At 39.5% G+C, this 15,056-nt stretch overlaps 1 protein-coding gene across 7 annotated transcripts in view; it reads right to left on the bottom strand.

The window, feature by feature from the left end:
- The window catches only part of LOC117293300 (cGMP-dependent 3',5'-cyclic phosphodiesterase-like), a 117,976-nt gene that overhangs the window by 65,826 nt on the left and 37,094 nt on the right, over positions 1–15,056 (bottom strand). For all 7 annotated transcript variants that reach the window (XM_033775542.1, XM_033775544.1, XM_033775545.1 and 4 more), the window contains exon 3: positions 8,691–8,900. In XM_033775542.1, the coding sequence (XP_033631433.1) occupies positions 8,691–8,870 (180 nt within the window). In that variant the 5' untranslated portion in view covers positions 8,871–8,900. The remainder of the gene's footprint in view (positions 1–8,690; positions 8,901–15,056) is intronic.

The raw sequence follows: 15,056 nt of genomic DNA, 5'->3' as shown, positions 1-15,056 counted from the left end.
CAAGTGCTTTGGATATGAAGGTCAGGTTGCTGACAGGGCGGTAATTCTTTAGAGTATTGGCATCCAAACTTGGTTTCTTCAGCAACGGTGTGATAACTGCAGATTTAAGACAAGATGGAACTACACCTGATTTGAGGGATGCGTTCACAATACTACTGATGGTAGGTATAAGAGTGTCTATTAGGTCAGGTCAGGTCAGGTCAGTCAGGTCAGTCAGGTCAGGTCAGGTCAGGTCAGGTCAGGACGGTCAGTCAGGTCAGGTCAGGTCAGGTCAGGTCAGGTCAGGTCAGGTCAGGTCAGGTCAGGTCAGGACGGTCAGTCAGTCAGGTTAGTCAGGAGAGTCCCAGTCAGGAAGGGTCCGTTTTCATGTCAGTCATTCAGGTCAAAGAACAATGACAACCAAAAACAGATAACTAGAAAAGGCAAGTTTCACATCAATAAAACCGGGCATAAGTAAGGCGTAAAATACTCTTTAAACAGCTACCTGAGCGGAAGGTTTTTAACGGAAATGGTATTTAGACTTGTTTATAATGCACATGTTGACCATTTTAAAGTAATTTTGATATATTTACACTTCTGAGTTTTTCGTAATTATCGATTAAAAAATCAGGCCCCAACCTAAAGGTTTTGAAAAACTAAAAACACTTCTGCCGTTGAGAGCGCGCGCCAAAGGACAATGCCGCTGGCGTCATTTGTGGGAGTTTGCTTTGTTATACCTCCACGCTGCAACAAAGCGGCTTTACAAATTGGAGCTCCCAACTATGACGTTTTAAGGGTGATTACGTAACGGGGCTTTTTGCAAATCTCTCAGAAAAGCACTGGGTAAGGGTATTCAAAATGATTGTTTTTTTACACAATCAAAATCTATTTATAATCATATGAATCGATTTCCTTATTCATTGAAAACATTTTAAATGGAATTCAGCAAAGTTCACGACTTGACATTTTCGTTCAAGCAGGTCTTTAAAATTGAACTGAAAGACAAACATAGAACTTTAATGTAACATCACATAATTTACGCCTTACTTGAAAAAACAAATATTTTCATGAAATTGTTCTACTCATTTCTAAAATAATTAAGTACCTCAGAACGTAATATTTTAAGGAAAGCTTGCTACCATCATTATCTTTAAACTGTGTAAGTTTAACGTAAATCTGTGGGAGTTTGTGGTTTGTGTCGTACAAAAAGTACCCAAACCCTTTAATAAAGGGAGCAATAGACACCTCAGTGGCTGGAGAGGGAAATTAAGCTAGTTGAAGAAGTGGGTAGTTGAGGTCGTTCTGAAGGGGGCATTGGGGAATCAGCTAGAGGGTTGAGGGTATGAAGCTGAAGAGGTTGTTCAGGGAATGGCTAGCAGGGGAGGGTGGTTTAGGAGGAGAGATGACTGCAGGGGGCTTTATCTAAGGTGGGGATAGGGGAGAGTTGAAGAGGAGCACAGTGGATAGGGCCAGCAGGGGGAGGATTGTGAAGGGGATGATTGAAGAGTGAGGGGATAGTTGGAGATAATATTGAGGAGAAAATGACGGTATTGGCCGACTGATTTGTAGCGGAGTAGGGTGTGGTTAAAAAGTAAGGATAGTTTAAGTGTGAATGGAGTGATGCAGTAAAAGATTTCCCTTGTATAGCAGAGTAAAATCCTATACAAAATGTTTCAATTGCTATTCAAAAATCAGAAGTTGCAACTCTAAAATATAGTTTTGGATGAGGCAACACAATAAATCTATGATCACTTCACTAAAGTGGCTGTTTCATTTTTTTTTTTTAATGACCCTCCAGCCCCCTTCACCTGGGCCGGGGTTTACATATATCGCTTTAAAGCAAAATGAATTAGGAAACACAAGATGCAGAAGGTAGTGGTTGGGTACGAGTGTGTTCACTTCTCTAGTACATGAGACATGATTCCGTGCTTATTCTTCATAAAATCTACTTAAAATAATTGTGATTAAAAGTACTACTCCCAATGTTACTAATGTACACAGATCATAGCAGAAACGATATAACAACCAAAAACTATGGGGATTTTTGCCTTCTCATTGCTATTTCCAAAACAGTGAAGTGATACTTCTCTACAAGTGCATAAATAAATAATAGGCTTCCATCATAAACTTATTTTAAATATAACTTCTGCAAAGCCTGGTCAGCAATAAATGTTGGGTGAAATGCAGTATTCATGACTCCTATTGTTTGCTTTTCCTCTTTTCAAAGTAAACATTAGTTACGACAAAACATTTTCGCTCAAGCCTTCAGGGATGAAGTACTTTTCAGACAGACGACACGCAGACATATTGAGTAGTATTTATGCTGAGTTGTTTTAGAGTAAGAAGAATACATAGTACGTAAACAAGACGGAATGTATGGCGACTTGGTTAAGGAAGGCAATATTGATCCGGTAAATTTAACGTGCCCCTGCGTTTAGTCACTCAGAACTCCTTGTCTAATGTCTATCATCTTTTCCTCTTATTTGTGGCGGAAACCGAAGATGCCCCGCTGATTTTCCCCGATCAATAATACTGCATTTACTGTCCTGATTTTTGTTTGCAGAAAGGGGAAAAACAAGGGGAGTGGACAGAGTCAAATATCTGGAAACACTTGACTCTGTTAAGATCAACTGGCCTGCTGAACAACTGCAGGTAGATATTCCATGTAACCTGATACTGCAGAGGAATTGTTAAGCAGTCGCGCTGCATAGATACCGAGACAAAAAAGAAACAAAAACAAGGGAAGAAGTTTGATGTCAGATAGGGGGGGGGGGAGCAACTCTAAATGAAATGCTAATTTGGCCGCGGCTGTCCTAAGTTTCTCTCTATAATTGGATTTGGGATGGGGAGCAACCTGGGTTGAAATCTCTGGGGGTGCCGGGCTGGTAATCTGCCGCAAGTTTTTGTTCTTCTGTGTGTGGGGATGAGGTTGAGCTAAGCTTGCACGTGTCATATGGGAGAGATGAAATCAGGGGTTTCCACGATCACATTTCTTTTAGCGAGTGGAATGAATGTTGTTGATAATTCAGAGTATCTGATTTGAGGTTGAGCATATCGCAGGTTGTGTTTGGAGGATTTGGTTTTGCTTTTGGGATTTCGTAGAGTAGAGTAGGACAAGGGAACCTTAAAGGGGGGGGGGGGGGCAAAAACGTTGTGAGCAGAAGCATTTCAATCAAGCCAATCAGGTATACACCAGGCCTTTGAAACATGCAAATCAAATTTGTTTGCAGATCAGGAAAATTGGCCCCTGGTTATGGATGATGATTGAAGTGCTGAGATTTGTTCCGTTAGGTCTGCGACACAATTTCAGTGTAATTGCTTTCTCTCTACACATGGGACACCAGGGGTAAACAGGGGGACCGGTGACGATACAGGACATGGTTCCACTCTTTGATTACATTCTGGGGTGTTTTTTTTTTTTTTTTGGGGGGGGGGGGGGTTAGAAGTAAAAGAAACAGGTAAGGGGGATTCTCTGAGGAACGTATGAGGCGTCTTAGAAATGAATAATGGAATGGATTCTATGAGTAGGCTCATAATGTTGCTCTGCTCCTTGTGGCCTCAATCTTTGAGAAAAGTAGGTCCAGGGGTCGGTCGAGTTTGTTGCATAAGGAGGTACATCTTTTATATAGAAAAATAAGCATTTGAATTCTCGAAGAGGAAATTCCTTTCTTGCTGATTTGGAAGATGAAAGAACTAGGACTGATCGTTAGGAGAAATATTTCCATCTGTAAAATTAGAGGACCCACATCGCTTCCCATCACCATAACTTGTTTCAATTGTCCCAATCATGTCAAATGTATACACCAATGTGCTTAACATTTCTGTCTCAACAAGAACTATTTTTTATTGTTTTCACTAAAATAGGACCAACAAGGCCTAGTTAATAGAAAATGTCATACATGTTGAGTGGTGTGTTTAATAAAAAACTAGGGGAAGAATAGAATTAACTCATTACTAGATGTTAAATCTGCATCGGGGATAAAGAACAATATTTGGCTTCACTCACACACTGGCTTTATGTTACGTACTGTTACACTGTGTACTTTCCTTATATAAATTACCCGGATGGGATTCGAACCACCAACCTTTGCATTTATAGAGCAGATGTCTACAGTGAGACCACCAAGATTGTCCGGTAGCTAGAGGCAAATGTCTATTACTATTATTATAACTATTATTACGTAAAATGAATGAAAAGTGCACAAATACATGGACTCTTTGGAAGATATTTCCTTAGGTAGAATAATGCCACATCACGCCATGCGCCTCATTGTTGGGATCTTACAATGAAAAGCTTTAAAGGCAGTGGACACTATTGGTAATTGTCAAAGACCAGTCTTCACACTTGGTGTATCTCAACATATGCATAAAATAACAAACCTGTGAAAATTTGAGCTCAATTGGCCATTGAAGTTGCAAGATAATTATGAACGCAGAGACACCCTTGCCACACCTATGTGTTAGCACTGTATACTCAGTACTTCCCCTGATTCCTGTGAAAAAAATATCACAGGTGTATCACTCGAGTGGGATTCGACCCCACAACCCTTGCAATTCTAGAGCAGTGTCTTACCAACTAGACTACCGATGTTTTGGCAGCAGGTACTGCAACGTGATGTTAAATTTGCTTCGGGAATAAAGAAAGAATATTAATTTTGGTTTTACCCTTACACTGATGTGTGTTAGCACTGTATACTCAGTACTTTCCCGAGTCCTGTGAAAAAAAAGATCACAGGCACATTACTCACAGGCAAATTGCTTTAGGATGCTTGATTTCAAGGTCTCGGAAATCAAATTCATTGGAAAATTACCAACTTTCTTGAAAACTACATCACTTCAGAGGGAGCTGTTTCTCACATTTTTTTATACTATCAACCTCTCCCCATTACTTCTTACCAAGTAAGGTTTTATGCTAATAATTATTTTGAGTAAATACCAATAGTGTCCATTGCCTTTAACCTTGTTACTAATGCGCTAAGAAAGAATTGCAAATTGAGCCAAGAGCCGAATTTACACTGGATTAAATCTCCTTATCGTGGGTAAACAAGAAGTACATTTAAGTCTCTGACACGATGTCGCAAGCGAGTTGTGTGGTGATGATCTAGACTAAGGCACTTTACTTGAATAACAATGAATTCCGGCCATGAGAGACTGACGTGCAAGAAAAGAAACCGATACATATTATAAAGTGTGTTATGTTCAAGATCTGCGAAGGCGCCGCTTTTTAATTTCACTACAAAGAGGACATTTTTTAGTTTGGAACATAATTTGTTTGAAGTTCGTTTCATTTTGTATTTTGTTGTTAAATTTGTTGCCTGGGATCTTTATGTTCAGGGTGGGTCGATGTTGACATTGTTAGAGGTTTCTGAGAGAGAATGGTACGATTCTAAAGAAATTATACAAAGAAGACGTCAATGGTTAAACAAATTATATAATTTGGAACTACTCTGGCAAAACCAGAATTTTATTAGCATTTATTTGTAGTGCATAGAAGCAATGAAAAGGTCAGAACTTGCCCTCGAGACTCTAATTTCTTTAGATTCTCATAGAAAAAAATCTGAAAGGTTGTTGGGAATATCCTAAGTTGTTTACAATCAAGTTATATCTTAACTCCTCACGTACATATTTAGCTTCTTTCATTTAAAAAAAGTGTTGTCTTTAAGTTCAAATTTTCTGATTAGCTTCCATTTTTATTAGACACTGGACACTATTGGTAACTGTCAAAGACTAGTCTTTACAGTTGACGTATCTCAACATATGCATAAAATAACAAACCTGTGAAACTTTGAGCTCAATCGGTCGTCGAAATTGCAAGATATTAATGAAAGAAAAAAAAACACCCTTGTCGCACCATGGTCACAAGAAGTTGTGTGCTTTCAGATGCTTGATTTCGAGACCTCAAATTCTAAATCTGAGGTCTCGAAATAAAATTCGTGGAAAATTACTTCTTTCTCATAAACTATGTCACTTCAGAGGGAGCTGTTTCTCACAATGTTTTTTACTATCAACCTCCCCCCATTACTCGAAATAAAGAAAGATTTTATGATAATAATTATTTTGAGTAATTACTAATGGTGTCCACTGCCTTTAAAAATTACTGAGATGTTGTTCTCTTGTGAGACGTACGAGTTCACCGTGTATGCTCAACTTCCTGAAAGCCAGAGTATTATTCTACACAAATTCCTTTAGTTCGTCTTTCTTCCCGGCACCGACGATACAAAACAAGATTTTCTGAGGGGGAAATATACAAGATAGGGAACTAAAACTGCTCTTCATCGACTATTCATGCCTGCAACTGACGACAGCAGGGGTAGCGATGTCTGAGTACTTAATGGGGGATACTCATCAGCGGAGCATAGCTCCATAGAAGAAGTCTTTCCTTCCCATGGCTAAAGCCCTAAGAGCAGGATCAGCGAGGACACAATGGGATTGGATTCCCCCTTAGAAACACCCCCCCCCCCCTCCCTTGGAAGGCTGTCAAAGATGTCCAAATTGAACATGACTGACCAAAGCAGTCTGTGGGGGCGTCTTGCCTAAAGATGTTTGCTCGGTTCTTGTGTTTGAGTCTGGTTTGTCATTTCAGCTAATGTCCGCTTTCTTTTATTGGTTAAAAAGTGAATTGCAAGGAGGCCACAACCTATTCATGTAGCCTAGAAATGTTACCCTCGAGTGACACCCTTGAAAGAGAAAATTGGAGAGAAACGATGTTGACAAATTGTGTAACGAATTCAGCATTTACGTAAAAGTCATTCAAGGGGACACGAGGGATGTTTGAAGGAAGCAAGGTACCAAGAAAGACTTGAAGCAAGTTGTTAAAAATGTATAAAGTGGATTATTCTTTTTCTTTTTTTTGCAAACACTTCAAGGTGAAAAAGGGAAATGTGCACAGGTATTTATTTTTGCGAAAAAAGGAAATTTCAGGTCTGTGTTATGGCTTACCACGGATAAAGAAAGGTTACAAATAAATAAGCAAAGAAAGAGAGCCTGTGAACATTATTTCCTGAAACCAGTAAGAATCCTGACTTGTCTAAGGCCGGATGAAATCAAAGAAGCTTAGGGTATATCAAAGAAAAGAAAATTCCCTGCCCCCAAGAAGGTTCAAAGAAAGGGTACCTACTAATTTGTCCATCTTCAATTTCAGAACCTAATGTAATCCCTCTCCCAAACGTGCTTTAATTTATAACACTGGTTGGAAGAAGAAACCTGCTGTAGCTAACGCAATATAACTTGATAAATCTTTTATACACAAGATATTATCGCAAGGGCAATACCTCTTGAATATTGACCACTTGATAATGGCACTCTCTCCAGAGCTTTCAATAAAGTACCCTCTGACTGATAGGGAACCTGTTGTAGCTTATGGCTTTCTGTACACTTGATGCCTACCATCGGGAGGGCAATAGCTCTCCTCTCTTGACCACTTGATATTGGCTCTCTCTCTAGAGCTTACATCATGAAGTACCTTAATATGACTGATAGGGAACCTGTTGTAACTAATGACTTTCTGTACACTTGATTCCTACCATCGGGAGGGCAATACCTCTCCTCTATTGACTACCTGATATTGGCCCTCTCCCCGGTGCTGTTAATGGATCTGTTTTTTCCGTTGATTGGTAAGTTATCATTCAGCCAACGCCGGCTTCCGTTAAGGGTTTGGACTAAATTAGATAATCAATCATGGTAAAGTTTACTCTCCCCACCTCCCCCACCTTAGATGACCTCTGTATGATGTGTCCAAGGGTAATGATTGCACCTCTGTGAAGTAGGTCAATGAGTCGATAACCGAAGCAGTTTGAATGGCTTTCTTTTAAAACGTCCCTGGGCTTATTATGAGAAGCAGAGAGAGAACACTTGCTCAAATGATACATTGATGCCGCAGAGTATTAACAGGTTGTGACAAAAAAAAAAAACAGAAATGCTCCTCAAGCCATGACCACCAGCGCTTGATCAAGGCTTAGCTGTCAAGCTATAGACCCTATCCACAACACGCAGCGCACCCATACATGCGCTTCTCCTGTCCTCCATTTTGTGTGTCAAAATGTGCACAAAAAGAATGGACTCCCCTAAAAGACAGAAAATGACAGAGATGTGCATTGCTCGGAGGTCTGAAACATGTGTACCATCCTTTTGTGCATGTTTTGACAAACACAATGGCAGACAGGAGATGCGCTGCGTGATGTCAATAGGGTCTATTGACAAGAACGATCCACCTTGACATTGCAGGTACAGCGTCTTGACAGGTCAGAAATCTATGTTGCAAAGAAGCAGGCCACAAAACAACCTATGGCATCCACAGCAATTGCCGTGGTGCCCTGTATTTTTGCTGTGGTGCCGTTTGCAAAGTTCCAAATTGTTTTGAAAAAATGTATCCGTAGGAGTGCCCCTTGCCAGGGTAAAATTGCTGTGCCCATTCGAGATCAAAATTCAAGCCCTGCAGAAGATTATACAAAGCCCCCCCCCCCAAGAACAAACAACTTTGAGTACTTTGAGTTCTCCCTTATAAGTCGTTTGATGGCAAAATTTCAGTTGCTATAACAAGCAAATTTGCAGGGGAAAAGTCACAAACAGCATTACTGTATATTCGGGTACTCCAGCTGTAATGGAATTTAATTCATATTATAGATGTATATTTGTGTCAGCTCTAACATATTCAGACTGTATAATATACAGGGAGAAAACATAAATACATAAATAAATTAGAAGGTACTCACATATTTGATGACTTTAGTTTGCATGGACGCTGCATCGTTATCATGCAGGTCGGCGCATAGTTGTAGAATACCGTCGTCATACGACGTTCCCGCACACGTTCCGCCATTATGCGAACCTGAACATGCAGTTGGCGCTTTGGTGGCAGTGGCCGCCACAGGTAGCCTTGGCTGTGTAGCCATCTGGTGTAGTCTCTGAACGCACACTGCGATCTGCAAGTAGGAAGACAAGAACACCAAAAAGTATATTAGAACAGGTTGTCTGCATAGATATACTGCAATTCGTCTTTGGAACTCTGATTTCATAGAAGAACGAGAATTTGTCAAGTCACATATTTTGCCACTGCTTGCAACAGACCTGAAATAACATGAAGGTCAAAGAGGTTATGACCTCAGTTGCCATGGTCTTTGCCTTAGTGTCTATTCAAAAAATTCCCTAAGACTTCGAGATTTTCCAATGGAAGTGCCCTTTGTTAAATAAAACTTATTTATCCAGGCCTCAAATAACCCTTGGCATCCACTACAATAGACCAAATCAATTAAGTTACTCCCCATTGCGTATTGACCAATCACAACACAACGAAGGTCCGACAAATAAGGTCCGACATGCGTGTGCGTATGCGTGGCGCGCGCGGCAGATTGTGCAGAAAGGCATTGGAGAGGCTCATGTTCTTGCTCACAAATTTACATCCTCAGAGAAGTTCCCCTTATCATAGGAAAATGGTTGTACCCTTCAGGAGCAAAGTTTAAAAACTGTTAAACAACCATCATCTCACTGGTATTTCACCAAGAGTTTTTAGTTATAAATACACTTTTTGTGAATCATCATAACGAAGGGTAAAACCAAAATTAATATTCTTTATCCCAAATGCAAATTTAAAGTCACCTGGAAATAGAATTTGTTTTTCTTTCAAACACAAGAGTATATGCTTACGAACAATAAAACAATTTTGTTAGTATTTGTTTGTCACGATTTATATGTTTAAAAAATATATAAAGTTGTTTGGGGGGCTGACTCCACCTACCCCTTTTGTGACGTCAATCGAGGCAGACTTTGCCTGCAATGCGTATAGTAAACACACGTGCAAAGTACATGTACGTCCAAGTCGTGAGTTGGTACATTTCAAAAAGTGTTTTTCTGCATTCAGCAGCAATACACCTGGTCGGCATTGCCGAAAAAACGTACAAACTCACGACTTGGTCCGTACATGTACTTTGCAATTGTGTTCACTCTAGGCATTACAGGCAAAGTCTGCCTCGATTGACGTCATGAACAGCGCCCTCTCGGGTCGGGGTCTAATCTTAAATTTGTAAATAACATAAGAACTGATTTTTTAAAACCTTAGTTAACTGTTAATTCACATTCCACTCACCAAAACACATATATATTAGTGACAAAAGCTTTATTTTGAAAAAAAAACCCACTTCCAGGTGACTTTAACATCTATTACATCATACCCATGCAGCACAGCAGGGCACAATTTCATTGCTCTATATTATATTTTATATTTATTGGTTTATTTCATAAAAAACATTATACAAGGGAATGAACAGTATATGACAACTGATATGGTTGAATTGCACTAGAACATGTACAGTATAAAAAATGCTTTAAAAAGAGCTAAAAGGTTAAAAAGTTTAAACACACATTAGGTGATTAGCAACCGTAATTAAACTATGATGCCCAAAGTAATAAAAACAATTATCAACAAAATCCAATGACGACCCAGAAATCTAGCCACTAATTCTAACATGACCTCACTATTTCATGAAAAATAAAGATGGCAACCTTTTCCCTCCGATATTCAGAAACTAACATACAAACACTTCTCTATCCCTATCTGCATATATTAAACAGAGAAGTCAAGATTTGCGCGGTTGTGACGTTCGGGGGAAATTACCCTGTCAAGAAATGCCGCACACAAAAATACAAATTGCTTTTGATTGACTAGTAAGGACATTAATACAAGATTCGCACAATAGCCCTGGCACGCAGGCAAGTAGATTACTGTCAGTGAATAGGACCATTTCACACAGATTGAATTAAATTGTACTATTTTAAAATCTCAACAAGAAAACCATATGACGTACACAGTGAGCAGGTGCAAGAACATATTACTTCACACAAAACACATATGTGCTAACCTTTTCAGGAACGAAAAGCAACACGAAAAACAAATATATAGAGAAAGAAATATGTAAATTTTCATTTATCCACATTTTTACCTATTCAGTCTCCTGACGATGACTAGAGCAAGCTCGTCGAAACAATCAGACCAATTTAAAAACTGACTCCGTGTCAATACAGTTAATCATGATCCTGTAAGCTAAAGTAGTAGTCCCAGTCTATTTTCTATACCATCCGCGCGAGTAATAGTTACAAAAGCAGGACAGTTCTTGTCCGAACTGAGAAGTCTCCCCAACCCAGAACATCTACTCCGTGGTAGTAGTACAAAGCAAGACAGTTCTCTAAAGAACAAACTCTACCTGGCAAGTAGTTACACATGTGGTGTTACCGCAAACCAAATATATATTGATACCTCACCATGCAATGCCTCAAATCCTATACAAATTTTCATTGTTAATCGATGAGAAAATGTTTGACTATTTTATTACATATCAAGTAAAAAACCATATGGGAAACTGGTTAAACGGCTTCTGACTGGAACCCCAAAGCTAATTAGGGAGACCGCCACCATAGAGCTGGATAACGCAGTAAGCAGAGCGTCGCTGTTAATTAATCCAGAGGTCTTTGGTTCAAGTCCTGCTCAAGTCAATTTTTGTTTATTTTTTGAACCTTCAATTTTCACTGAGTTCATTTGATGAGTATCTTGGATTGATGAAACTGTTCAGCTTCAACAAATAACAATTAATAATTATAAATTATAGTACATAAAGTCCCAATAAGTATAAAAAGTGAAAACAGTCAATAGATTGGTATACAGATCCATAGAAAAATAATCAACAGATAAATAACTATGATTTCATAAAAATAAAAATGTCTATTCAAAATTTCAATAAAACAATCACTTGGAGAAATAAATCCAATTGAAGTGCACTCATTATTGACAAAATATCAAGAACAAGAACATTTTCTACAGCAACCAACAGCCTAAACGATGGGCAACAAACATTGCACAAGGCCAACGAAACCCATGAGAACTCCACCTTGAATCAAACCTACTTTGAGGTGTTGCTTCCGGGGGTAAGCTTTCAATAAATCATAATTGAGCTAAACTTACATTTCTGACTACTGCTGCACGTTCCGCTGAATACAATCCGTGTGATGATACAGATTCAAGCCTACAAAGATTTGAAGTGCCTTCGCTTCAACCACCCTACAGAAACACCTGATAAGCAAACAGGTAGTTGCACACGCACGACACCGTTAGAGCCACGTCCCATTTTGTAGTCATTCGTACGGAATACTAGTATCTCAACTGCTTGTAGTGACACCTGCTAAGCGCACAGAATTTCAACCACAAATTTCCTCAGTGCTATAGTTGTCAACAATCCCACACAGATAAACAAAACATATTTCCTTGGCACTTGACAACAGAGTTGGCCTCTCTGGATATCTACACGGTTGGCGGTGGTGGTGAAGTCAATAATTTTCCCCTGTCTTGACATCTGCTTCTGGTGATCCCCTGGTTGTTAAATCTGTAGACTGAGGTCAGCTAGTACTCAGACGTCGTAAACCGCCGATCCCCGAGCTTGTGCGGACACCGTCACTGGTCTGACACTGAACGTAGTAAGGCCCCCCTCGTCGCCACCGAGTGGGCATTCATTATGCATATGATTGCCTGACTACACACTGTGTAGGTCTCGTTTTCCCCTACTCCTCCCCCCCCCCTACACACAAGCCCTATTCTGAGGCGACTTAGTGTTGACCAAACACACAGCCATCTGGTGTTATCCAGACGATTGCATCAGGGATTGAGAGGGTATGCAGTGTTCAAATTAGGGCCTTGCATCCAGATGAACAAGTGGGGTTGGAGCTTTAAAGGGAAAGTTTAACACAAGAGTTTTCCCACAAATAATTTCTTTCCCCAATAATTCCAACCCCAAGCCTTGCAACAACAAAAACAACATAAAAATACGCAGTGAGACTTTGTAGTATAACTTTGATGGCTCTTTTTACCCTAACCGAAGAATTGTTGCTTACAGAAGCTGGGAATTCCTTGCTTACGTCAAGCATATACTTTAACAGATTATCAGGGAGTTATTGCTTGTGTGGGTACATACTCCAGAAAACTCCACAGTACTAGGCATTCCTCGCTTACAAAGCTTGCACAGAAACTTGTGCAGAAATTCAGGCTTGTACAGTAAGCAGAGAGTAGTGATTGCAAGCGCAGATTGGCAGTAAGCAGAGCCATGAAACTTGGCTCATCAGGTGAGATGCGTTTCAGATAATTGGTAGCATCAATATATTCTCGCTTTGTTTTAAAGATATTGACACTATCGGTAGTTATCAAAGACCAGTCTTCTCACTTGCTCAACATATGCACAAAATAACAAACCTGTGAAAATTTGAGCTCAATCGGTCCACAAAGTTGCGAGATAATTATGAAAGAAAAAACACCCTTGTCACACTAATGTGTGTGCTTTCAGATGCTTAATTTCGAGACCTCAAATTCTAAACTTGAGGTCTCGAAATCAAATTCGAGGAAAATTACTTCTTTCTTGAAAACTACGTTACTTCAGAGGGAGCTGTCTCTCACAATGTTTTATACTGTCAACCTCTCCCCATTACTCATCACCAAGTAAGGTTTTATGCTAATAATTATTTTAAGTAATTACCAATAGTGTCCACTGCCTTTAAGCACCTTTGCAAAGACAGCACATCACTGTGGCACGGTTGATTGCTAAACCAGACCATGAACGCAAGCAAATAAAATTTCCTTAAAATTAATGACAGAAATCCACCCTCATTAAAAGAAGCATGTAACATTTGTTAAAAGAACAAATACAGACGAACCTGACTAGAACATCAGCAATTATATTCCCTTCGGCATCCGATGAAACCTCCATTAAAAGAAACATTATACCACCAAACCATATAAAGATGCCACCAATCATCTGAACATGAGTATGTTCATAGAGCAAGGAATATCAAATCTCCAATAAAAGTACAATTACTCCTAAAGCCACCATATTGTTTGCATGCAGGTCGTGAACGATCCCCTGTTCGGTTTCCCTTCCCTTTTGTTGTTTCTGACCTCATTGTGTTTGTTGGTCATGCGTGGGGCAGCATGCTTCCGAGCAACAGTATTTTGATTTACTTTTGTTACCCCTGACCCGCATGATTTGTCCTTGTTTTTTATCTCTTCTGTTTGTCGTTCCCATTTGGTTTTGTTTTCTTCATGCATGCTCCACCCTCAGCCGCCCTCTTACAGTGTTTCAAAAAAAATATTATCATTACTATGACAAATATTTCATGATGCAACCAAGGATGCATCTGGTTAGAAACATTTACATTGATTATTCCTGTAATAAAACCACAGCTCTCCGTGTGTGAGCAGTTAATATACTAACGGTTCCATAGTTGCACACAGGGGCATTCTTCAATAATTATATTCAACATTTGTCACATTGATTATAATTCATTTTGGAAAAATTTCTAGCGATATAACAAAGGATGCCTAAAGTGCAAACTAAATTACTCTCACTAAGATGACAGAGATAACCTTCAAATAATGACGCTGAACCATCAAAGAAGACTTGGGATCAAGTTGATCAGTGGGTTTTTCCCCCTGCCTTTCACCTCTGTGGACCCCTGTTCGAATCCCACCTCAGAACGGAGCCTTCAATGACGATTGTGTTTCTACCTGATTCTGTGCACGAAAATTACTTTTCTAAAATTGTTTTACTCATTTCTCAAAATCTACAGCGCCGCAGCAAGAAAATCGTTCTACTACATATCATTATCTTTAAAGCCATTGAACACTGTCTGAACAGAACAAAAATTAGTAGTTCACAGATTTACAAATAACTTACAGGGTTTACAGAAGGTAATGGTGAAAACAATTATCAATTCTCGATATCGAGAATAACGGATTTATTTTAAAACACATGTCATGACACGGCGAAACGTGCAGAAACAAGGGTGGGTTTTGCCGTTATTTTCTCCCGCCTCCGATGACTGATTGAGCCTAAATTTTCACAGGTTTGTTATTTCATATATATAAGTTGTGATACACGAAGTGTGGGACTTTGGACAATACTGTTTACCGATAGTGTCCAATGGCTTCAAACCGTGTAAGTTCAATGTACTTTTGTGTTTTGGTTTGCACAGAAAGTATCCAAACCCTTTAAAGCACCACGGAGGCTACCCCCACTGTCACCACACAGGAGCAGTCTCACTATGCG

This window comes from Asterias rubens, chromosome 8, assembly GCF_902459465.1.
Source record: "Asterias rubens chromosome 8, eAstRub1.3, whole genome shotgun sequence".
In the NCBI taxonomy this organism is placed as follows: domain Eukaryota; kingdom Metazoa; phylum Echinodermata; class Asteroidea; order Forcipulatida; family Asteriidae; genus Asterias; species Asterias rubens.
Note: the sequence above shows the minus strand (reverse complement) of the source record. Positions and strands in the feature narration are given on the sequence as shown.